This window comes from Stegostoma tigrinum, chromosome 12 (assembly GCF_030684315.1).
Source record: "Stegostoma tigrinum isolate sSteTig4 chromosome 12, sSteTig4.hap1, whole genome shotgun sequence".
Taxonomy (NCBI): Eukaryota; Metazoa; Chordata; class Chondrichthyes; order Orectolobiformes; family Stegostomatidae; genus Stegostoma; species Stegostoma tigrinum.
This window is the reverse complement of record NC_081365.1, coordinates 34281654-34305359: the sequence shown is the minus strand read 5'-3', so window position 1 is coordinate 34305359 and position 23706 is coordinate 34281654. Positions and strand designations below refer to the sequence as shown.

Here is a 23706-nt window from a genome sequence, read left to right as displayed (position 1 = left end):
CAAACCAGTGAAGCCTTCTTGATCAGTGTTAGCATGTTTGCAAGACTTGCCCAAATATGGACTTGGTGATTCATGTTTCTGTGAGTGCCAGGATGTGATATAGATATCATGGATGGAGAATATTGAGATTCTTCTTACGGTGGTATAGTTTATCCAGGCTTTACAGTTATACACCAATACACTGAGGATAAGCGACTTGTAGATAAACACCTTGATCCTTCAGGTCAGTTTGTAATTATGCCATGGCTGTTTAGTTCGTCAGCTAATATTGGTAACTATCATTCCAATGCATGTACTGAGCAATTCAACATGAGGGGAGTTCTCTAGCCAAAGATCCAAGGTGGCGGAATTGCTTGAATGTTTTCAGAAGTGTGTGATTTTTTTTTTCTTTATTCATTCATGGGATGAGGGCATCACTGGCCAGGCAACATTTATTGCCCATCCCTAAACAGAGGGCAGTTGAGAGTCAACCACATTGCTGTGGATCTGGAGTCACATGTAGGCCAGACCAGGTGAGGATGGCAGTTTCCTTTCCTAAAGGATATTAGTGAACCAGGTGGATTTTTCCAACAATCAACAATGGTCATCATTAGATTCCTAATTCCGATATTTTATTGAATTCAAATTCTACCATCTGCCATGGCAGGGTTCGAACCCAGGTCGCCAGAACATACTCTGGGTCTCTGGATTAATAGTCCAGCGATAATACCATGAGGCCATCACCTCCTGATTGTGTCCAATCATTGGTGGAGGCACAATATTCTGTCTTAGAATTAGTTTTCTTGATACTGTAGGTGTGTGTGAACGCAACACCGGGGTGATGTCATGAGCCTTGGGAGCTGCTCATCTCCCTGGGCAGTGGGTGCAGCATCACCTGTGTACAGAAGTTTTCTGATCGTGACTTTCTACATATTTGACTTGGTTTTCAGTCATGATAGGTTCAGGAAGTTGCCATCCCGCCATGCTTAAATCTTGCCGTAAGACAGGTGAGGGACCCTAAAAAAAAGTAGGGACTACAGCGCAGCCCTAATTGATTCCATTCTTGATCACAAAACTATCAGAGGTGGAACTATCAAACTGAATGTTGCTGTCCATGTTATAAAGGAAGGAGCACCTATTTTCTCTAATAAGATCATATCTGCTATGGATCTACCCATTCTGCAACCACATTGTACATCAGGAACAATCTCAAGGCTAGTCATTACAGCTTCCTTAGTACAACAATAGCAAAGAACTTTCTAGTGATGCTGAGGAGTGAGATTCTGTGGTTGTTGCTATAATCTCTTCAATTGCCTTTGTTCTTGCGTAACTTGATACTTGTGTTACACACATTGTGGGAACAGTTTTTAGCTCCAGCAGAGGAAGAAGAGGTCATGAAGGTATAGCAGCAGCAGCAGGAGTTTTTTATATTTGAGCAGCTCAACTGGTAATCCATCTATTCCAGGGATTTCCCTTGCTGCCACAGGGTCAATGGCCTCTTTGACAGTAGCATCTAACCCCACCCAGGGTAATTAGGGATAGACAATTAATGCAGACCTAGCCAGCAACACCCATATCCAATGGAAGAGGTTAATAAAAGTAACTTGCTGATCCACACATCTCATTTGTTGCTTGAGATTGAAATGTGCTTTAGGTATAGGAGACAGGTTAGAAGTCAGCTGAGCTACATTTTTGCTTCAGTGACAGAAATAATTTCTGCATGCTGGGTCTTAAAAACCTGAGTATTCCTGAAACTTCTCATCAATTTTACATGGAATATTGATGTGTGGCATGTCAATGTATTTGGATTTGCATATATTGTTGCACCATCCCCCTGTCAGGGACGAGAGAGTGACTGGTATCACTCTGTACTGTGATAGATGCAGAGTTATGTGGAACACTGTTTATTGGGTGGAGTTGGTGCCAGTGGCCAGATTCTGGATAGTGCTGTGTGCTGATTTCTGCCCTGGAAGATGATGTTAGGAACACAAAGACCACACTGTGCATACCGTTCTAATAGTCACTGTCTATTTTTGTTCATCTTGCCAATGCCAAGATGACTAAGTTATATTTGACAAAAATAAATCTAACTCTTGCATTAACATCCTCCAGGAGAAATAACCCTTATTCGTATTGCTGATGCTCCAGAATATCATTCAAGACCAACATATGGGTGATCTTTGTTTTCAGCAATGGATACAAGGTTGCTCCATAAGTGCTGATGAAGAGAAAGAAGGTGTTCAGCAGTCACAACAAATATCTCAATTATCATTATTTTTGGACAATGAAACCTACTTCATGTTCACAGGTGGTCAGCTGAACTTTTGCCATGCCAGAGGATAGTCGATTATGTAATGGGCTTCACATATTGTTCCATTATTGGCCAATCTAGTCTCTTTGAGAGCAAAGAATTTCAACTTTGCAGTTATGTAGCTCATGGCAGATCAGTGCTGCCTGTGAATACCATCTGTGAACTGCAAGTCCTCATGCCAAGACATACATACTTGAAGTTCCAGTCCTCAAGCTGGAGGATCTGCTCGTCTTGTTTGAGATTTTCCCATTTGCCATCTGCTTGACGGAACATGATCCTAGCCCTCATGCACTAATTTAGGAAAGCAGATGTTGGTGGGTTAATATTCTATTGACTGGTGTTTATAGTGGTTGGCAAATAGAATGCCAATGCTGTCCATTAGAGACAACCTCCCTTACATCAATCAAGCTGGGCGAGAAACTACTATCTCAAGTGTTTGCCTCCAACATCAACCCACCTAGATAAAACTAAGGATGAGATGTCCTTTCTGTTTGTTTTGGCTGCGTAGTCCTGGCAGGATCTAGGGAGAGACTTGTGCAGTATTTACATCTCTCTTGACCAAATGGATTAAATCCAAAGGAAGGACAGAAATTCATCCTTCTTCAGCCCATTCAGTTGTAAGGAGCGGCTTGTTTGAATTGATCACCAGCTGTCTATACGATTCCACTCTAGTGGTTCTGACTTTTCCAAGGCAGGCACACAGGGCAGTGGGTACTATTGGTCCAAATGAACTGATGGAGGGACATCAGGGTGTGTCCACTTGCTGGAGGGACTTCATACCTTACTCCTGTGGACCAGGATTCCTCTGAGATCCTATGTAGGTCAACCTAAGGCTGAATGGTGACTCATGGATATGTGTCATTGCAAAGAGGTACTTTGCAGTTCTTGGTGATGCAAATGCAATATACTGACAGGAGAGAACTTGCACACTTTGTCTTCTCAGTAAACTAGCCAGTGGCAATGGATCATGTACTGCATTAAACACACAACAGCATTCAGTGTAAATCCCTCACATTCAGAGATTCAAACAATCAGCTGAAAAGCATGGATTGGAAGAAGACAGCTTCTAATACCAATCATTTGACAAAAACTTTTCTGCAGGAGATCCAAGCGATCTGGCAAAAATTTTGCATATCAATTTTGACACAACATTAGTATCATAGATAACATAGAACATTACAGCACAGTACAGGCCCTTCGGCCCTCGATGTTGTGCCAACCTGTCATACCGATCTCAAGCCCATCTAACCCACACTATTCCATGTACGTCCATATGCTTGTCCAATGACGACTTAAATGTACCTAAAGTTGGCGAATCTACTACTGTTGTAGGCAAAGCGTTCCATTCCCTTACTACTCTCCGAGTAAAGAAACTACCTCTGACATCGGTCCTATATCTTTCACCCCTCAATTTAAAGCTATGCCCCCTCGTGCTCGCCGTCATCATCCTAGGAAAAAGGCTCTCCCTATCCACCCTATCTAACCCTCTGATTATTTTATATGTTTCAATTAAGTCACCTCTCAACCTTCTTCTCTCTAATGAAAACAGCCTCAAATCCCTCAGCCTTTCCTTGTAAGACCTTCCCTCCAAAAGTTAACTTTTTGCAGTTATTGATCACTTTGAAGACATGTCTTAAGACTTATTCAACTTTCTTAGCTGGCTACTTCAGTCTTTTATTACATTAGAAATAGTCACTGGAGTAACATGGCACTAACGATAATATTTAAATGATTTATGTGATTGATCTGAACCTCTAAGAAAAGAGATTAAATTATGTTTGAGATATTTGTCAGAGTAATCAGAACTTTTATTATCTTTGCAGCCTTTGCAGAAGAGAGATCAAGATGCATATTCCCAACTTGGTTTTAACAAAAGGAACCAGGACACAGAGGCTGGATTTGAAACAAAACAGGTTTTTTTTTAAACTTTTTTTTTATAAAATAAGAATCGATTCCAAACACAGACTATTTTATAACAAGAAATTCAGAATGAATCTTTTAAATGTTGAGGTTACAATTTCTGGGATGCTTAGGCTAATCTCAGATGTTATTTGCACAAGATGATGCACAGTACTGCAGGAGCCCTGTGGTGCTCTTCCACCCCCGAATCAAAACCCCAGGCTTGGGGCCCATCCCAGCACTTGATAGCGAAGGAAAGTGTGATGATAACACAATCAAACAGGTTGTATATCAGTCTACAGATCCTTCCAACTCAAGTTAATGATGGGCGGTAAGAGCAAGAAACATTTCTGCCACATGATACAAAGAATATAAGTGTCAATACCTATCACTGCCCTTATCTCCAGAGTACATTTGTTTCAAAGTGCATGTAAGTGACTGTAGCACCACCGCCACCACAAACAGTAGTCAATGGGTGACAGAAGAGCATTAGTATTCAATGTGAAATTCCTACAATACATGCACAGCTAGTTATTAAGTGAATTGTAAGTGTTCAGTATTTTCAAAATGCAACTGCATTATTTCTATTAGTTGCGACATGTTATTGTATAATACTTATTTTCATTTTTATGGCCATATAAAAGGTGTTTCTTTAAAAGGCCCCATGAGATAAGAATGTGTGTGTATGAGTAGCGAATCATTTAATTTAAAAATAGTAGCAGTGAATCTTTAGACTTTAACAAAACAAAGGTTATTTTATTGCAAAACTACTACTGTAATTAGTTAAGTAGGATTGCTAATGTAATTAGCTTTAAGCAAGACAAAAACTAGAAGTAGGCAAGGATAATAACATACTTAGAAGGAAGACATAACCTACAATCATTTTTAAACACAAATAGCAAATTGGAATTCTGAAACACGTAATGAAAATTTTACCACATGAAACATGCAATTACAGAAGTTCTCCTTATGGTTGCCAGGAAGTTGAAAGCCTCACCTGATACTTGAAAAACATATACTTTGTTTTTAAAATGTCTTATCAAATATTCAACATTCATTGCTCTTTTTCTTATCAAATCCAACAGAGAGACGGTGCTCCTCATAGTGACACCTATTCCGTAAGTACTATATCGCTTTGGGAAATTAATGTGATTGTTCAATTAGCCAGAGGAAATGGGTGAGATCCTTAAATAAGTACTTTACATCAGTTTTCACCAAAAAGAGGGATGTGAGGGAAGCTGAGGTTAGGGAAAGGTGTGTGAATACTTTTGGACAGGTCAATATAATGAGGGAGGAAGTCTAGAAATGCATGAAGGTAGACAAGAACCCAGGGCCAGATGGGATCCATTCCAGGTTTGGCCTCAGCCAATGTTCCAGAGGACTGGAGAATTGCTAATGTTGTTCTGTTGTTTAATAAAGGAAACCGAGATAATCCAGGTAACTACAGGCCAGTGAGCCTGATGTCAGTGGTGGGGATGCCTTTGGAGAAGAGACTGAGAGCATATTTCATCACATTTGGAGGCAAATGGACTTGTTAGTGATAGGCAGCATGGGTTTTCACGGGGAAGGTCATGTTTCATCAACTCGATTGAGTCTTTTGAGGAGGTGACAAGAATGATTGTTGATGGAAGGGCTGTTGTTTACATGAACTTTAGTAAGGCATTTGATAAGTACTTCATGGCAGATTGATACAAAAGATAGAGTCTCATGGGATCCAGGCCGAGCTAGCTAGATAGATACAAAACTGGCTTGGTCATAGAAGACAGAAAGTAGCAGTGAAAGGGAGGTTTCAGAATGGAGATTAGTAACTAGTGGTGTTCCACTGGGATCAGTGCTGGGACCTTTGTCGTTTGTAACATGTAGAGAAGATCTGGAGGAAAATGTTGGTGGTCTGATTAGTAAGTTTGCAGATGACACCAAAATTGGAAGAGTTGCAGATAGTGAGGAGGATTGTCAAAGGATACAGTAGGATATGGATAGATTGCAGATTTGGGCAGAGAAATGGCAGATGGAGTTTAACCCAGACAAATGCGAGGTGATGCATTTTGGAGGGTCAAATTCAGGTGCAAATGGTACAATAAATGGCATAACCCTCAGAAGCATTGGCATACAGAGGGCTCCAAGAGGTTAGATCAACAGGTCCTTGAAAGTGGCAACACAGTTGGATAAGGTGGTCAAGAAGGCATACAGCATGCTTGTCTTCATCGGCCGGGACATCAAATATAAGAATTGGCAAGTTATGTTACAGCTGTGTAAAACTTTAGTTAGGCCACTTTTGGAATATTGCATGTAGTTCTGGTCGCCATAGACGTGGATGCTTTGGAGAGGATGTTTACCAGGATTTTGCCTGGTCTGGAAGATTTTAGTTATGAAGAGATGTTGGCTGTCTCAGATCATTTTTCAATGGACAGATGGAGGCTGAAGGGTGACCTGATAGAGACCTACAAAATTATGAGAGGTGCAGATGGGATGCTTAGTGAGAGGCTTTTTCCCAGGATGGAAAGATCAACAGGTTCAGGGTGAGTGGGGGAAAGTTTAAGGGGAGAAGTGCAGGGCAAATATTTCACACAGAAGGTAGTGGGCACATTGCCAGTAGGGGTTGTGGAAACAGGTATGTTAGCAACACTTAAGGTATATCTTGATAGACACATGAATGGGAGGTGAATAGAGAACTAGAAACCATTTATGGACAATAAGTAGCAGGTCTAAATAAGGACTAGCAATCAGCCCAGGCTTGCTGGGCTGAAAGGCCTGTTCCTTTGTTGTATTGCATTATAAACTGTATATTTATTCTTTTTCTTTTCACCCCTGTTAAGGACTGAGAATGATAGTGCACATTTTAAAAACGTAACTGTATTTCATTGGCACAAATGTATTTAGGTACAATTGTATCATGTGCCCTGCCCTGGAATTTTTGGACATCTAATGACCATGTTCTCTTGAATTGTGAATAATATGAGAGGCAGCAACATCAAATATCTGTGGATAGTATACACCTGATCCCATGTAATGGTAGACTTGTTTATAATTTGACTAAATGGAGTAAGGTTTGGCTTTGGTGTAAAAACTATTCACCACCATATAGCCTCCTGAGGAGAGTGTAGATATTGCACCTTGTGGAACTTAACACCAATGTCATCCTGATAACTATAGTGTAAGACAGAGGCTGTGGTTGATGCATTGGTCCTGCTAAATTTCTTGTCAATGTTTTCTGGCCAGTAACCAGTCAGATTGAGAGATTTGCTAGCTCATGACTGGAAGGCATGTGTAGGAAGGGTAGGAGCATTTGGGGGGTGGTGAAGAATGTTGGGTTTGTAATGGGGAAGGACAATTTTAAAAGTTTGTTGTTTGTGGATATTGTAGGGAAAAGTTTACGGACATGTTGAAGACAGTATGAGCCATGGGGAGATCTGATGATGGTTGAAGAGAGTGCAGATCGTGGGCAATTGTGGGGAGATTAGGTTGGGTTGCAAACAGCTGTATACTCAAGTGCTGGAGAGATACATATCTCTGGATCTGCTAACTCACTCTGCTCTTCAGTTGCAGGATTCTGGGAAATTCAGCCAGTAGCCATTCAATGTATATATGTTGAAATTGAAGCATTCATTTCAATGGGCATATGTGAATAAACAAACTTCTCCTGTGAGATTGATGCATGTCTCCCAGATCTTTGTCACCGAACCTGGAAGTGGGTTGATTTGAGGCAGGATAGAATTGGGTAGATGTTTGAACATAGCCCTCCATCCAACCTGCTGATAAAACCCCATTAACTCTAATGACACTTGTAGCAATATCTCTTATTAACTTCTGGTCAGTCAATTGTGTGCAGCATCCAGGAGATGTCATGGATGAGTACAGCTTATACCAATGCTTGTCTACACAGTGATTTGTGATCATATTAGAGGGATATGATGAACAAAACCCAGCTTGTGCATCTTTTGCACATCCTTTAATAGCTGCATACAGAACCACATAGACTGGTGGGTTAATTTGTAATTAAACAGCATTTCAACTGAAGATCAAAAATTATTTTGATTGCAGAAACTGAATCCTAAGAATAGAAGTGAGCCTTATGGTGAACTCAAACCAACTCAGCAGGTATGATATGGATGAAATGATCTATCTACAGATTTCTGTAACTGCTGTAAATAATCATATCCAAGTATAAATGTATACTTTTGCTTGTATTACATATTTGAAATACTCGGTCAATTGTTCACTACTGTAAAAGTTGGTGATTATCAGGCCTGATGCTGAATGTCTTTGGGTATATGTCACAAACTCAGTAAGCTGAACAGAAGGGCTACATTTGTTGTATCATAGAATCATAGAATCCCTACAGTGTGGAAACAGGCCCTTCGGCCCAGCAAGTCCACAACGACCCTTGGAGCGTCTCACCCAGACCCATCCCCTTATAACCCACCAATCTACACACCCCTGAACACTATGGGCAATTTACCATGGCCAATCCACTTAACCTGCACATCTGTGGACTGTGGGAGGAAACTGGAGCACCTGGAGGAAACCCATGCAGACACAAGGAGAATGTGCAAACTCCACACAGACAGTCGCCTGAGGGTGAAATTGAACCTGGATCCCTGGCGCTGTGAGGCAGCAGTGCTAACCACTGAGGCACCGCCCCTTTGGGGAGAATAAATTATTTTAGTGACAAAGAAGGCAGTTTTAATTTCTCTGGTAACTGGGTAAAAATTGCAAACTAAATGATCTACATTTCCAGTACAAACGCTACACAGATCATTGTCTCCAGTGCAGATGGTGTATAGGTTTTATACACGCACACATGCAAAATAATCTGAATTAGAAACATCCTAGAGTTGTATTGTGGGATATCAGCTCAATGAGATAATTAAATTATTGAAAGACTTTGCCCATCCTTCAGCCTGATTATTTGGTATATGCTCATACAAGTAAGGCCTTGGAAAATCTATCATTAAATGTGTTCAACTGAAATTTAGGACAGACGTTTAGCTATGTACCTAATAAATATGTGTTTTTGGAATGAATCAACGTTATGTTTATCTTCCCCAGCCCAAGCGAAGAGGAAAGGGAGGGAATGACATTTACCAGGTAAGAAGGAGATGAGTGGAGTTGTTATCATTTGACGATGAAGTATGAGTGATGTAAACTAATAAGCCTCCCCTCCCACCTTCTGCTATATGTCAATTTGTCCTAACTTGCATCATGTCCCATTCACACACAGCACAAGTGCTTTCTGATGATAAGGCTGTTAGTTAAGCTGCACTTGAACAATAAAATTCTAATCCACAATTTCAAATTTCTCCTTAGCTCATCATTTCCAAACTCTTTAACCTCATACGACTCTACAACTGCCATAAACCTTTGTATCCAAGGCCTTCCCTCAATTACTGAGTCCCTAAGTTGTGGAAATTCAAAAACCTCCGCAAATTTTCTCTTTTAGAGTGTTCTTCAAACCAATATTTAATTTTGTTACTTTTATGGCTGTAAATGGTAGACAATGGCTCGGATATTCTGAAGGCCAGGCAGTCTCTGGAGCAGTGTAGACTGAAAATGCATATATAAATCATGTGGAATCTCTGGTGCAGGTGATTCTATGGAAACTGCCTGAGAAATTAAAACTTTCGATGGGCAATTCCCTTCCATCCAGAACCCTCTGAAAAGCTCTTATATCAAGGACTTAAGGATTCCTACTCATTTGAACTTAATGTTTACCAAGGTGAAAGGATTTTAAACCCTACTCTAGGGTAACGATCAAACTGAGTCTCCATCTCATAGCCCTCTGAGACAGCCTGATAGCTACCTCCCAATCCCTTCCACCAAAACTACTGACCCCTTCTACCCCAACAAATACTTTGACCTATTCTAAGCACTTATCCATTTTCCTGGCATCCTACTAGCTGGGTTTCCAGCTCTGATTAGAATTTCATGGCCAATGTCTCCCTAAATGATGTACCACATTCGAATTAATTTTTTTTAGATTCCCTACAGTGTGGGAACAGGCCCTTTGGCCCAACAAATCCACACTGCCCCTTGGCAGCATCCCACCCAGACACATCCCCCTATAACCCACACACCCCTGAACACTACGGGCAATTTAGCATGGCCAATCCACCTAGCCTGCACATCTTTGGACTGTGGGAGGAAACCGGAGACCCCGAGGGAAACCCACGCAGACACGGGGAGAATGTGCAAACTCCACACACTCAGTTGCCCGAGGCTGGAATCGAACCCGGGTCCCTGCTGCTGTGAGGCTGCAGTGCTAACCACTGAGCTACCGTGACGCCCCTAAATAATGTCTCCCTAGTAATGTTCTAGTGAACTGCCTGAGAACATGTGACTATGTTAAAAGCAGTGTACCACTGTAAATCATTGCTGTTGCAGATAGCATATACAAATCATGTGCACAAATTGTGGCAAATGTTTCCACCTTTGTAAATGATTGGTCACATAGGAACCTGTCATGTTAGAGCATTTAGTCCCCAAACAGTTCTTTCACCTTTTGAGAGCTATGGCTGGCCTTGGAATTGATTCCTTTATTTTCCCTGGTACCCATTGGCTAACAAAATATTAAAACTAATATTGATAGATTGAACTATAAATCTAGCACCAACTGCCTTTGCAGAAGACAGTTTCAAACTTCTACCATTCTTTGTTTTAGAAGCGATTTCTAATTTCACTCCTGAGAAACCCAACTCTAATTTTTAGATAATGTGCCCTTGATCTAGACATCCAAGCAGCAGCTACCCATCAGTTCCCTTACATCCGGGATATGGGTGTCACTGGCAATGCCATCATTTGTTGTCCATCTGTGATTGCCCTTGAACAGAGATGGTTGTTAAATTATTTCAGGTCGGATTAGGGTTAAGGTTAGGGTTAGTAGGGTTCAAGTAGTTAAGAATCAAACTCATTCCTGTGGGTCTGCAGTCACATGTAGGCCAGACTATGTAAGGCTGACAGTTGTACCTCCCTAGAAGGCATTGGTGAAACAAATGGGGTCTTATAACAATTGAAAGTTTCATGATTTCCACTGCTGACACTAGATTTCATTCCCAGATATATTAACTTAAATTCCAACAGCTTCCATAATGGCATTTGAACCCTTGACCCCCAGAGTCTGGGCCCTTTGAATTACAAGCTCATTGCCATATTACAAGTTAAGGGGGCATGGGATTCAGGGCAATTTGGCTGTCTGGATACAAAACTGGCTGTCCAGTAGAAGACAGAGGGTGGTAATGGAACGAAAGTATTCAGCCTGAAGCTCGGTGACCAGTGGTGTTCCACAGGGATCTGTTCTGGCTCCCCTGCTCTTTGTGATCTTTATAAATGACTTGGATGAGGAATTGGAAGGGTGGGTTAGTGAGTTTGCCAATGACATGGAGGTTGGAGGAGTTGTGGATAGTGTGGAGGGCTGTTGTAGGTTGCAATGGAACATTGTCAGGATGCAGACCTGGGCAAAGAAGTGGCAGATGGAATTCGACCCAGAAAAGTGTGAAGTGATTCATTTTGGAATGTTGAATTTGAATGCAGAATACAGGGTTAATGGCAGGTTACTTGGCAGTGTGGAGGAACAGAGGGATCTTGGGGTCCACGCCCACAAAACCATCAAAGTTGCCATCCAAGTTGATATGGTTGTAAAGAAGGCATATGATGTGTTGGCTTTCATTGGCATTTGAATTGAGTTTAAGAGCTGTGAGGTTATGCTGCGGCTGTATAAAACTCTGGTTAGACCACACTTGAGATATTGCGTTCAGTTCTGGTCACCTCATTGTAGGAAAGATGTGGAAGCTTTAGAGAAGGTGCAGAGGAAATTTACCAGGATGCTGCCTGGACTGGAAGGCAGGTTTGAAGAGGAAATGTTGAAGGAGCGAGGGCAATTTTCATTGGAGTGAAGAAGGATGAGAGGTGACTTGACAGAGGTGTAAAAGATGATGAGAGGCAAAGATAGAGTGGGAAGTGAGAGATTTTTTCCAGAGTGGAAATGACTGTTATGAGGGGGGCATAATTTTAAGGTGATTGGAGGAAGGTATAGGGGAGATGTCAGTGGTAGGTTCTTCACACAGAGAGTAGTGGGCGTGTGGAATGCGCTGCCGGCAGTGGTAGTGGAGTTAGATACTTTAGAGACTTTTAAGCGACTCTTGGATAGGCACATGGAGGATAGTAAAATGTACGGTATGCAGGGTAGATTGATCTCAGTAGATTAATATGTCGGCACAACATGTTCTAGTGGCATTACCACTACCGCATCATCTAAACAGCACTCCAATTCTATAAGCTTCAATTGTAGTAACATTTCCATGAGGCATTTTATCAAATTGCTTCAGGAAGCAAAATAACTAAAAACCTTAGACATTCTCCTGTGTATTACTTTGGTCACCTCTGCATAACATTTACTCAGATTCATCAGGCATCTCTTACTGTTTCAATCCATGCTGACTCTCTCCAATCAGCTGAAAATTTCAAATAGGTCAGGTGTTAGACTAACTGGCTTTCCACTGTCTCATTTCTTAAGGAGCGACACAATTTTCAATCTAAATTCACAGTCTCCAAATTGATAGAACTTTGATACTATTAGGGCGCCTTCAATTTTCAACTTATTTTGAAACCCTGGGATAGAATCATCTGGTCCTGGCGTCTGTGACTATTTTAGTGTCATTATAGTCTTCACTATTGCTATTTTACTTTTTAAATCTCTGATTCTATCTTATTTTCCTGACACTGTCTGGTAGATTCATCTGAAGTTTGACTGTCAGTTTTTATGATACAAATCGATTATTCAGTTTGTTCACTATTTCCATATTCTCACTGTTTATCACTGTTGTCACTTTCCAAGGGATCCACATTGCTGGCAGCCATTTGCTTTCTCCTGATGATTAATGAACATTTCTGTGTTGATCTTGGATATCTAATACATTTTTTTTTCACTTTCCCTTTCTGTAGCTGTATACATTTTGTTGTGTTTTGCTATTACGTGTATTTTTTCAATTGGTCAGGATTTTTCATATTTTTGTGGGCTTTTCCTTTCAGTTTTATGTTGTCTCTTTTCACTGGAGTTTTCTGTTTTGTTTTTAGAAGGTGCATAAACTTGTTCTGTATTATAATTTCTTTTGCAAAAATACATTTTATTCATAAAAAAAGAAAATCTTTATGTACATACACAGTTACTAAAACAGTGCCGATCTTTTTACGGTTTTTGCATTCAGAGGAGAGAACAAATATTGGGATTTAACTTTCTCGATAGTTACAGTGAGTCTAAAAGCATTTCTAAATTGCACTAGGTACTAGGAAATATTTATGTATCTGAGGCTTTGGGGGTGTCCGATAGCTAAATGAACCCCCATTTTCCGTTAGCAGAAAGACCTCAGACTGTGGTCTTTCCCCAGTGTGCCTTGGCAGCAGCTGCCCCATGCTTTACTGCTCCCTCAGCACAGAGTCTTGGACCTTGGAATGTGCCAGTCTACAACACTCAGTCAGGGTCATCTCTTTCAACTGGAAGACCAGCAGGATTCTGGCAGATCAAAGAGCATCTTTCACCGAGGTGATGGTCTTTCAGGTGAAGTCAATGTTTTTCTTGGTGTACATCTCAGAGAACAGACTGTACAGCACGTCCTGCACCACAGAGCTGCTCAGGATGAACCTCAAACAAACAGCAACCCGTTGCATCTCCCGCCAAACTTACTTTGCAAAGGCGCATTCCAGAAAGAGATGTGTGACAATCTCACCCACGTTCCAGAGCCAGTTCGAGGGCAGCTGGGTGCTTCTTGGAAAGTTTTGGCGATGAGGCATTTGCCAAATGACTTTGAAAGCCTGCTCAGGAAACCATGGGTCAAAGTCCACTCTCTCCTTTTCCTGAGGGGTCTTGAGGACACTGCATGCTGAGAACTGTGTGATGGATTTGTGGTCAAGGGTGTTTTTCTAGCCCAGTGCTGTGTCCAGTACCCATGAAATGGGACCCATCTTTCTCAAAGTACTCCTTACGTCATGTGTTCACCTTCCTAACCTGCTTTTCCCTTTACCAATTTTCATGTGGCTCAGAGTTTCAGTCTGCAAAGTCCTGCTCGAGTGCCAGAAATTGGAAGCTATATAATTGACATGTAGTTCACATTTCAGACATCTTTCCAACAGTCTTTATCCCCACCTTCAAATGTAGCAAGTTCATCAATGTTGTTGGATAGGATAGTTTCTATGATTCTTCACTCTCCAAAGATTCCCCTCCCTCCCATTACTCAGCATATTATTGTTGTACCAACTCTATTCAAAACCTGCACCTCTCCATAAAATATGTCTGAAGTCTTGAGTAAACTGCCTAGATACTGCTCCCCTTCCTTATGTCAATTTACAGTCCAGTTCAATGAATCATTAGCCAGAGATTCAAGATGGAAACATTTATCATAGGTGTGTTCAGTTTTGGTATTGTCATCCACAAAGTCAAACACATCATCCTTCAGACACACAACCTGCTTAACCATTCCTTAGTTTGCTATTTATGTCCACTTCACAGTTTGTTAAATCTATTCATTAGCATGCATTAAGTACTTATCTTGTTCAAAATCTTGAAATACTATTAACCAAAGCTGCATGAATCAATACTTACAAAGGTAATAAAACAGCATCTTCTTACCTCTCTATACTATATTTCTGACTTTTTCACTCTGAGGCGCCATAGGTTCAACAGTGATTCTCATGTGAGAGCTTTTAATCTGTCCCTTTATTAAGGAAAATCAAAAATAGAAACAACTTAAAGCAATATTTTGTACTCCTATGCTCATGGCAGATTGTCGTATGCAATGGAATTATCTGCTGAAAGATCAGGAAGCTGAGCAGTCATCCTTGACCAATGTTCTGTGCAAGCCCACATTTCCTGCAAGAAAGTTATCTCCGCAGAGCAAAATGTATTGAGAGAAATGTATTCCCTTTTGATACACTCAATGAACTAACAATCCCATGAAACGATTTATTTTGCAGGGACTGAGTACAGCTACGCAAGACACATATGACCAGCTGCAAATGCAGCCATTACCAGCTGTCCCTCCACACCCTCGTCGCTGAGATTCTGTGATTGATATTGGAACACCATGATGACAGAAAGTGAAAATCCTTTAGGATTAACTCCATTTTACATGCATCAAAGTTAATACTATTTTGGAAATTGTTCCTGACAAAGTTATTTACTTGAAAAATCCAGATTTTTAAAAAATTTGCATGATTTAAAAATATCACTATAACAGCAGGATTCTGAGTGACAGTTTTGATGCCTGAAACCTTATTTTCCTTCTATGGATCATGTTGTGTTGATGTTTTTCAGGTAATATGGAATAGATTAAGTTTACACGCATCTTTGAAAGATTTTTTAGTTGCATTTTTGTATATGTCATACTTAAATCTTTCCAATACTGAAAGTATTTAAAAGTAGAGGAAACGAAAATAACAATTGGAAATAGGCATTTTGAAAGATGACCAGCCTCTAATGCAAAGAGATGGTTTCAAAATTGAAATAGGGTTTTCAGTCCTTTTCTGAAAACGAATTTAAATTTAATCTGAACAGTCTTATTTGGATTAATTTTGTATGAAAACAACTACAGATAAGAAGCCATGTAAATACTATTAGAAATGCACAGTAACAAGATCTTTTTAATTGTAAACTTTTTTTTAGCTGTCCACTGAATTCTTGCACTTCAATGAGATTGTAGAAGTTGCAGTGATATTGTCTGAAATTAGGTTTTCAGATGTTTCCAGGCAGTTATCTAGTCTCACTTTTCCTGTTGAAGTAAAAGCAAAACTCTCCAATTGAGAAGCAAATCAATTTACCCACAGCCCTCTCGACTTTAACATCGTCAAATGAAAAAAATCACAATGAGTACTCAGCAAATGATTTTCAGCACATCTAGGCATTCATCTGTGACTAAACTTCCTAATAAAGATTTCAGTTTGGCTAGAAATTTTAGAGTTAATTTTAATTCCCTCCATTATTTCAATATTCAGGCTTTGATCTTAGCTTACTAAGCAACACAAACATACATTTTAATGAAAATACATTTATTTAAAATTAGATGATCAGGCATATTCTAAAAATGAAGGAAAAGAAAATTAACAACTATTTGAGGTCACCTAAGGTTTTCAGGGCTGTGACCCTTTATACAGTATTGGGTTTTTCTGTTACTTACAGTCTTTGGCCAAATGTTGTAGTTGCTGCCCATGTATTCAATGCAGAAAATGCAACGGCTACCTAACTCGTGTGAGAGTCATTTTATTTACATGAGTTATCAGGATCCAAAACACATTGCCTGAAAAGGTTGTGAAAGCAGAGCCAATAATGACTTTCAAAAATGTTTACTTGAAAGGGAAAAATATCAGTGTTACTGGGCAAGAGTGGTAAAGCAGGACTAATTGGATGGCTCTTTCAAATAGACCGGGGTTATTTTCCTTGTAATTGATAGGGTTGATAGAGATTTATTTGAGGCTTATGAAATGATGAGGGTCCCACATAGAGTGGAAAGAAAGACTTATTTTTTCTCAGGAGATTGACTTAAAGTAATTAGCAAAAGCATTAAAGGAGGGTAGAGAAGAACGCTTTTCACCCAAAGGGATATGGGAGTCTGGAACCCACTGTGTGAAAGAGTAAACAATGTAGAAATCCTTACTGTACTTAAATAATTCTTCAATATGCACTTGAAATGCCATAGATTGCAGGTTAACAGACCAAGAGCTGGAAAGTGAGATTAGGCCAACTGAGTCTTTTTTTCTGGCAGTATCGACATGATGGGACTAATGTGCTATAAATTTCCAATATTTCTTACAAACATGCTTTGATGGAATAGTTCAATGAATAATTCAATTATTATTGTGGTTAAATTAAAGATCAAAATGAAGTCAGTAATCCAGCTTCAGTTTCTGCTTCTGGGTAACATTTTCATAAGAACTAACTCACTCAACTACAGTGACTACTAATTACCTTAATGTGCCTTACCAAACATCGTTTTGTTTACCATCCTATTTGCTTAGTAAAGTAGCTTCCTTTGTTTTCTAATAATTGTACCAAATTCACCATAATCGTAATTGTGTTTTCAATGCACAGTAAAAAAAATTTTGTTATAAAGTAATATATCCATGAAAAAACTAAATATTATTCATAGGCTGTGCAATTAGTTTCTAGTTTTGAAATGAATGCACTACCTGAGATCATAAAAAGGAATGAACAGATAATATTCATTCTCAAGAAATATAATACCCTGTTTGATTTTAAAAATTTGAACAAATAATCCAGGAGGCAATTTGTTAACTTATTTTGAATGTGGGCCTAATTGATGAGATGATTTTTGTTTTGCTTTGTCTTATGGTTGTTTAGAGGAAATTTTAACCATTGTTCATTTTACAATTTCATGTATTTAAGATGTAATGTTGTCCATGATACCTGTCTATTTTTCTGTATTAAAAGAGTAGCTATCTAGATTGGTTAATAATCCTTTGATTCTTTACTCTTAAGGAGAATCCATTTTTTTGTGAAGCCCAGTGACTTTTCCATCAGCTGTCATAACCACATCAGAATTGATATTATTTTGAGAACAGTTACGGTAACAAAAGGATGTTTTATGGTAAATTAATTATGAGCTAAGAAAGCATTATCTCAAGAAGATGTTATAAATGGATACATTTACACTGAATAGCTTAAATTCTGAAATAGATAAGATAATCTTGACAGCTTTGAAAAGGCACGATTCCAGTTTTCATCTTAATCTTCTGTAAGAATGAGAAAGGAAACAGTTAGTTAGATGTCATAAAAATCCCTCCTTGTGATGCATCAAAGCTGACTAGTTCATTTGTTCTGTCAAGTGATGCAGCAAGTTGATTGTCAGATAACAGTATAAAATACAAATATGAAATAAGGTGGAGCACCAAGCCTTTAAGTTATTATTGTAAATTACAAATGAAGACAAGAGGGCATTCAATAGAGCACATACCTGTGAATTAAGCAGCTTGTCAGTGAAGCGCTGAGATAACAAAGTGTGGAGCTGAATGAACACAGCAGGCCAAAGCAGCATCTTAGGAGCAAGTGGCTGAGGAACTGAATAATTACTTTGTGTCAGTCTTCACAGTGGAAGACACAAGTAATCTCTCAAAAATTCAAGAGAGTCAGGGGGCAGAGCTGAATATAGTGGCCATCACCAAGGAAAAGGTACTAGTAAAACTGATAGGCCTGAAGGTGGACAATTCACCTGGACCAGATGGACTCTACCCCAGAGTTCTAAAGGAGATGGCTGAACAAATAGTGGAAGCATTAGTGGTGATCTTCCAGGAATCACTAGAGTCAGGGAAGGTCCCAGAGGACTGGAAAGCACAGAACCAAAGCTGCTTAAGCTGCAAAAATTTACCTGTCTACCCTGGATCACACTGGAATCCAAGAGCTCCCACTTCATCCATCACGTCACCTGCAATCTAATCTTTTATTGTCTTAGATGTTTAATTACGACTCAGTATTAAGCCTCTTCTCACCGCCACTTTACTGTACTAACTTAAACCTTAGAATCAAATAGCTTTACCACTGAAAAAAGATTAATAATGACATCACTTGTTTCTTTCTTTGACTAGACTCTCAAATAACTTCCAGCAAGGTTGTTTTTAAAAAAAAAAGCATTTTTCTCAAATTTAGCTCATTACAAACAGTCCCCAACAGCACTTACTCATAAACCAATCAATCGCAAATTTCCTTTTATATCATGTTGATTCTTTTCCCCAAATCTGACATATTTATCTTCCTTCCTGTTCTGTATCTCCAGCAGGTCCACGTCGGTCTGCTGTTCTTTTTGAAGTGATCATATTGATTTGATTTTTGATTTCCCCTTCCAGAAAATAAATAAAAGTGCTCCTTCATCCACCCAGGGTTTTTTTTTTGTAATTGAGAGCAGCAATATTGATTTTATATCTCACCTGCTTCTGAAATATTATGGTGGAATATATGAATAGAATTCCTACAGTATGGAAACAGGCCATGTGGCCCAACAAGTCCACACTGACTCTCTGAAGAACCTCCCACCCAGAATCACTGCCCTGCCCTATCCCTATACCCTGCTTTTCTCATGGCTATTCCACCTAACCGACACGTCTTTGGACAGTGGGAGGACACCCACACAGACAATCACCTGAAGCTGAAATTGAACCAGTGTCCCTGGCGCTGTGACACAATAGTGCTAACCATGGAGCCACTATGCCACCCTCTCTTTATGATAGAGAATGCTGGTTCAGACTTGCTGCCAATGGCATTTGCGTTGAGGTTTATTGTGTCCCTCGTGGAGGATTGCACAGTGTCTCCTAACATTGTGGTCATAGCTCCAGTTGATTATCACTCAATCTTCATGGGTTGACATTCTTTGGTCAACAGGCATGACACATGCCAATGAATATGTACACATGCATAACTTACCTAGTTCTTCCACTTTAAAGGGCATTAAAATATGCATTTTAACTGTGATTTTCCACTCAAGATCTAGCCCCATCACTTTTAGCTGGGTTTTAGGGGAAGGATAAGTTACAAGCAGAGGCACAATTGGCCTACCTCCCTGGGATGCGAGGACCAGACCAGACTATTGTTGTAAGGTAAAAGAGTACTGGTTTAGGTCTTTCTTTGATTAGCTAGCTGTACAGCTTTGTCAGTGGCATAGCATGAAACAAATATTTCACAAAAAGTCCAGCCAACACATATCGCATATGGTTATTTTCAGCAACTGTGAACCTAAAAAAGTCTCTGAATTGTGGGAGGATAAATTGAGTGGGGTCCTGAGAATATTCCCATATGAAACATGCATCAAAAGTAATTACAATGTCATTTAGAAACAGTTTAATGCATGAAAGAGGTAGTTTTAATAAATGATGTCAGGGTACAATATCCTGTTAAGAATAGTGACCGTAATATGGTGGAATTTAGCATTCAGTTTGAGACAGAAGAATTTGTTTTGGAAACCAACTATCCTAAGCTTAAATAAGGGTAATTACAAAGGAATGAGCTGAAGCTTGTTTGTTTGATTTATTGTTGTCACATCTACTGAGATTCAGTGAAAAGTGTTGTTTTGCATGCATACAGGTAGATCGTACCATGTAAAGTGCATCAGGGTAGCTAGACAGAATGTAGAATACAATATTATAGCTGAAGAAAAATTGCAGAGATAGATTATTAACCTTTGACAGGTCCATTCAAAAGTCTGAAAGAAGTTTAATAGTAAAGACAATTGATAAATAACAGCAGACTTCGAAGGAAGTAGTTCATTGTTTACAGCAAAGAGATATCTCAGTGAGGAAGGAGGATTCCAGGAAGGGCAAACTAACCATGGTTAGCATGCATCAAATTGAAAGAGAAAACATACAAAATGGTAAATATAAGAAGTAAGCAGAATTAGGAAAGTTTTAAAAACCAAAAAAAATGTCAAAAGGAGAAAATAAGCTTTGAAGGTAAACCAGAAAGTAACGTCAAAAAGGACAGCAAGAGCTTCTTTAAATATATAAAATGAAAGACAGAAGCGAAAGTGAATATAGATCTCTTAGAGAGCAAGGCTAGGGAAATAATAATGGGGAACCAGGAAATGGTAGGGGTATTGAATAAGTTTAAGAATAGAGAGGCAGAAAATGGGAAATTACAGGCCAGTTAGCCTGACCTTAAAACAACAAATGCTGGAGATCACAACTGGTCAGACAGCATCCATGGAGTGAGAGCAAGCTAACATTTTGAGTCTAGATGACAGAACTGCTATGATCACCAGCTCTGATGAAGAGTCATCCAGACTCAAAACATTAGCTTATTCTCTCTCCATGGACGTTGCCTTACCCACTGTGATCTCCAGCATTTATTGTTTTCAGTTCAGATTCCAGCATCTCCAATAATTTTCTCCTAGCCTGACTTTGGTCATTGGCAAAATTTTGGAATGGGTTGGCACAGTGATTAGCACTCTGTCTGGGACCTGGGTCCAATACCACCCTTGTGTGGCTATCTGTGTGGAGTTTGTACATTTTTCCCCATGTCTCTGTGTTTTCTCTAGGTGCTGTGGCTTCCTCCCACAGTCCAAAAATATGCAGATTAGGTGGATTGGCCAGGCTAAATTGCCCCATAGTGTCTGGGGATGTGCAGGCTCAGTGGTTAGCAGGGAAATGCAGTGTTACATCGACACAGTAGGTCTGGGTGAGATGCTCTTCAGTGAGTAGGTGTGGACATGTGGGGGTGAATGGCTTGCTTTCACACTGGTGACTTTATGATCCTAGGAATGAAGGACCCAAACATCAACTTTTCTGCTCCCCAGAAGCTGCCAGGTCTGCTTTGTTCCTCCAGGTGGGATGCTCTGAGGTTCAGTGTGAGTTTGTGGCTTGTTTCTACACTGCAGGGTGTCTTTGATCTAGCTTTTCCCCAATGGTGGGGGAATCTAACACTAGAGGGCATAGGTTTAAGGTGAGAGGAGAGAGATACAAAAAAGTCCAGAGGGACAATCTTTTCAGCTGGCACTGTGTGTTTGGAATGGACTGCAACAAATACAATTTCGTCATTTAAGAAATGTTTAGACAGGTACATGGATGGGGTAGATATGGAAGGATATGGACCAAATGCAGGTAAATGGAACTAGTTTGTGAAAAACTGGTTGGCATGGTCAAGTTGGGCCAAAGGATTCTACGCTGCAGATCTCTATGACTTTGAGATTGCTCCACATGTGAATAATTGAGACTAGATGGGGTCAGCTAGTCTTCATATTTTACACCTGTCCTCTGTGTAGTCTAGCCTTGCAGAGGGGGACCATAATTAAGGGGAGTTTACTGAACATGGTGACAAAAGATTCATGTAAGGAGAGGTTATTGATTTTTTTTACAAAACACAACAGTCTTTAGCATTTTCAAATAATGTGAAAGGAGGGATGGGGAAATGTTGATCAGCTGTAGCTTCGTTGGTAGTACTCTCATCTCAGAATGATAAAGCTGTAGATTCAAGTCCAATTCTATGCCACAAGCACAAATATCAAGGCTGCCACTCCAATGCTGTTCCAAAGGAATGTTGCACTATCAGTGGTGCAAACTTTCACATGAAATTGAAATTGAGGATGTAAATGTGTTCGAGGTTGTTCTGAGAAGATTTACTGGATGACTGGAATAGGCAGATTGTTTTAGGAGGAAAGCTGGCACGGATTATGCTTTATTCCATTGGAGTTTAGAACTGTAAGTGGCAACATGACAAACACAAAACTATTAGAGGTCTTGTCAGGGAAGATTTGGAAGGGATATTTTTGCCTATGGGAGAATCTAGAACTGTAGTTCACTGTTTAAAAACCAGGAGTTGCCCATTTAAAAAGGAAATTAGGCAAAACATTTTCTCTCAGAGAGTCATGAATCTTTAAAGCCTCTTACTGCAAAAAAGGTTGTAGAAGCAGACATTTTGAATATTTTTAAGACTAGGTAGATTCTTCTTCAGCAAGGGATTGAATTGTTATTGGGGATAAGTGGGATTGCAGATCTCAGGTAAGTGGTTGAGTTGGATTTGTCCTGCTTCTTGTGCCTGGGACATATCTGGGCAATTTCTACATCATGGTGTAGGTGCCAATGTTGTAGCCGGTACAGTTTGGCCAGGGATTTGGATAGTTCTGGAATGTACATTGTCAGTACTATTGCCAGGATGCTGTCAGGTATCCAAAGCCTTCATAAGATACATATCATCTCGAAGAAATAAAATTGGCTGAACACTGGCAGTTCTGACACTGAGGACTGCTGGCTGAAAACAGACACTAATATATCAGCCTTTGTTTCTTGGACTGAGGTGCTGGACTCCCCTATTGTTCCATGTCCACCACCATTCATGATGGATGTAGCTGTATTACTGCACTTAGGTTTGTCTACTGGTTGTGTATTCACTTAGTCATGTCTATGCATGCTGCTTCCATACAAGTTATCCTGTGCTGTAGCTTCACAGGTTGACACTTCATTTTTGATCTCCTGCACTCTTCATTGACCAAGGGCTAATCTCATGATCTGATGGTAGCAGTAGAATGAGCAATAAACTGGGCCTTTAGGTCACAGATAGCGGTCAAGCAGAACACTGCTGTTGGTGATGGCGCACAATGCTTCACAGATGCTCAGTTTTGAATTGCTAGGTCTGTTCAAAATACACACCATTTAATACAGTGGTAGAATCATACAACACAGTGGAGGCCATCCTCTAGGTGAAAACAGGATTTTACCTTCATGAGCGCTGTGTGAGCAGTCAGCTACCACTAAAGTCATGGAAGATTGCATCCGCAACAGGTAGATTGGCGAGGGTGATGTCAATTAGATTTTTTTCCCTTACGTTTATTTCATCATCGCTTGCTGCAGACCCAGTTTTACGAACTTGGCTGGTTTGGTTAGTGGTGGCGCTACTGGGAATGGCTCATGACACCTGGAGAAGTGAGACTCCAAAAGCTTATCTTATAGATGGACTATAACCTGGTAAAATGTGATTTTTGAACGTTGTCTGTCAGGTACGGTACTGAAAAAATGGCTTATCTATGAGACAGTTCTTT

The 23706-nt window shown here is 39.9% G+C and overlaps 1 protein-coding gene across 1 annotated transcript in view; it reads left to right on the top strand.

Annotated features, from left to right (window-relative positions):
• cd247 (CD247 molecule) overlaps positions 1 to 17596 on the top strand; it is a 58288-nt gene extending 40692 nt beyond the window's left edge. Inside the window, exons 4-8 of the mRNA XM_048540910.2 lie at positions 4114 to 4203; positions 5275 to 5307; positions 8231 to 8287; positions 9239 to 9277; positions 15152 to 17596. Coding sequence (XP_048396867.1) covers positions 4114 to 4203; positions 5275 to 5307; positions 8231 to 8287; positions 9239 to 9277; positions 15152 to 15235 — 303 coding nt within the window. The 3' untranslated portion in view covers positions 15236 to 17596. The remainder of the gene's footprint in view (positions 1 to 4113; positions 4204 to 5274; positions 5308 to 8230; positions 8288 to 9238; positions 9278 to 15151) is intronic.
• Positions 17597 to 23706: the final 6110 nt, after the last annotated feature.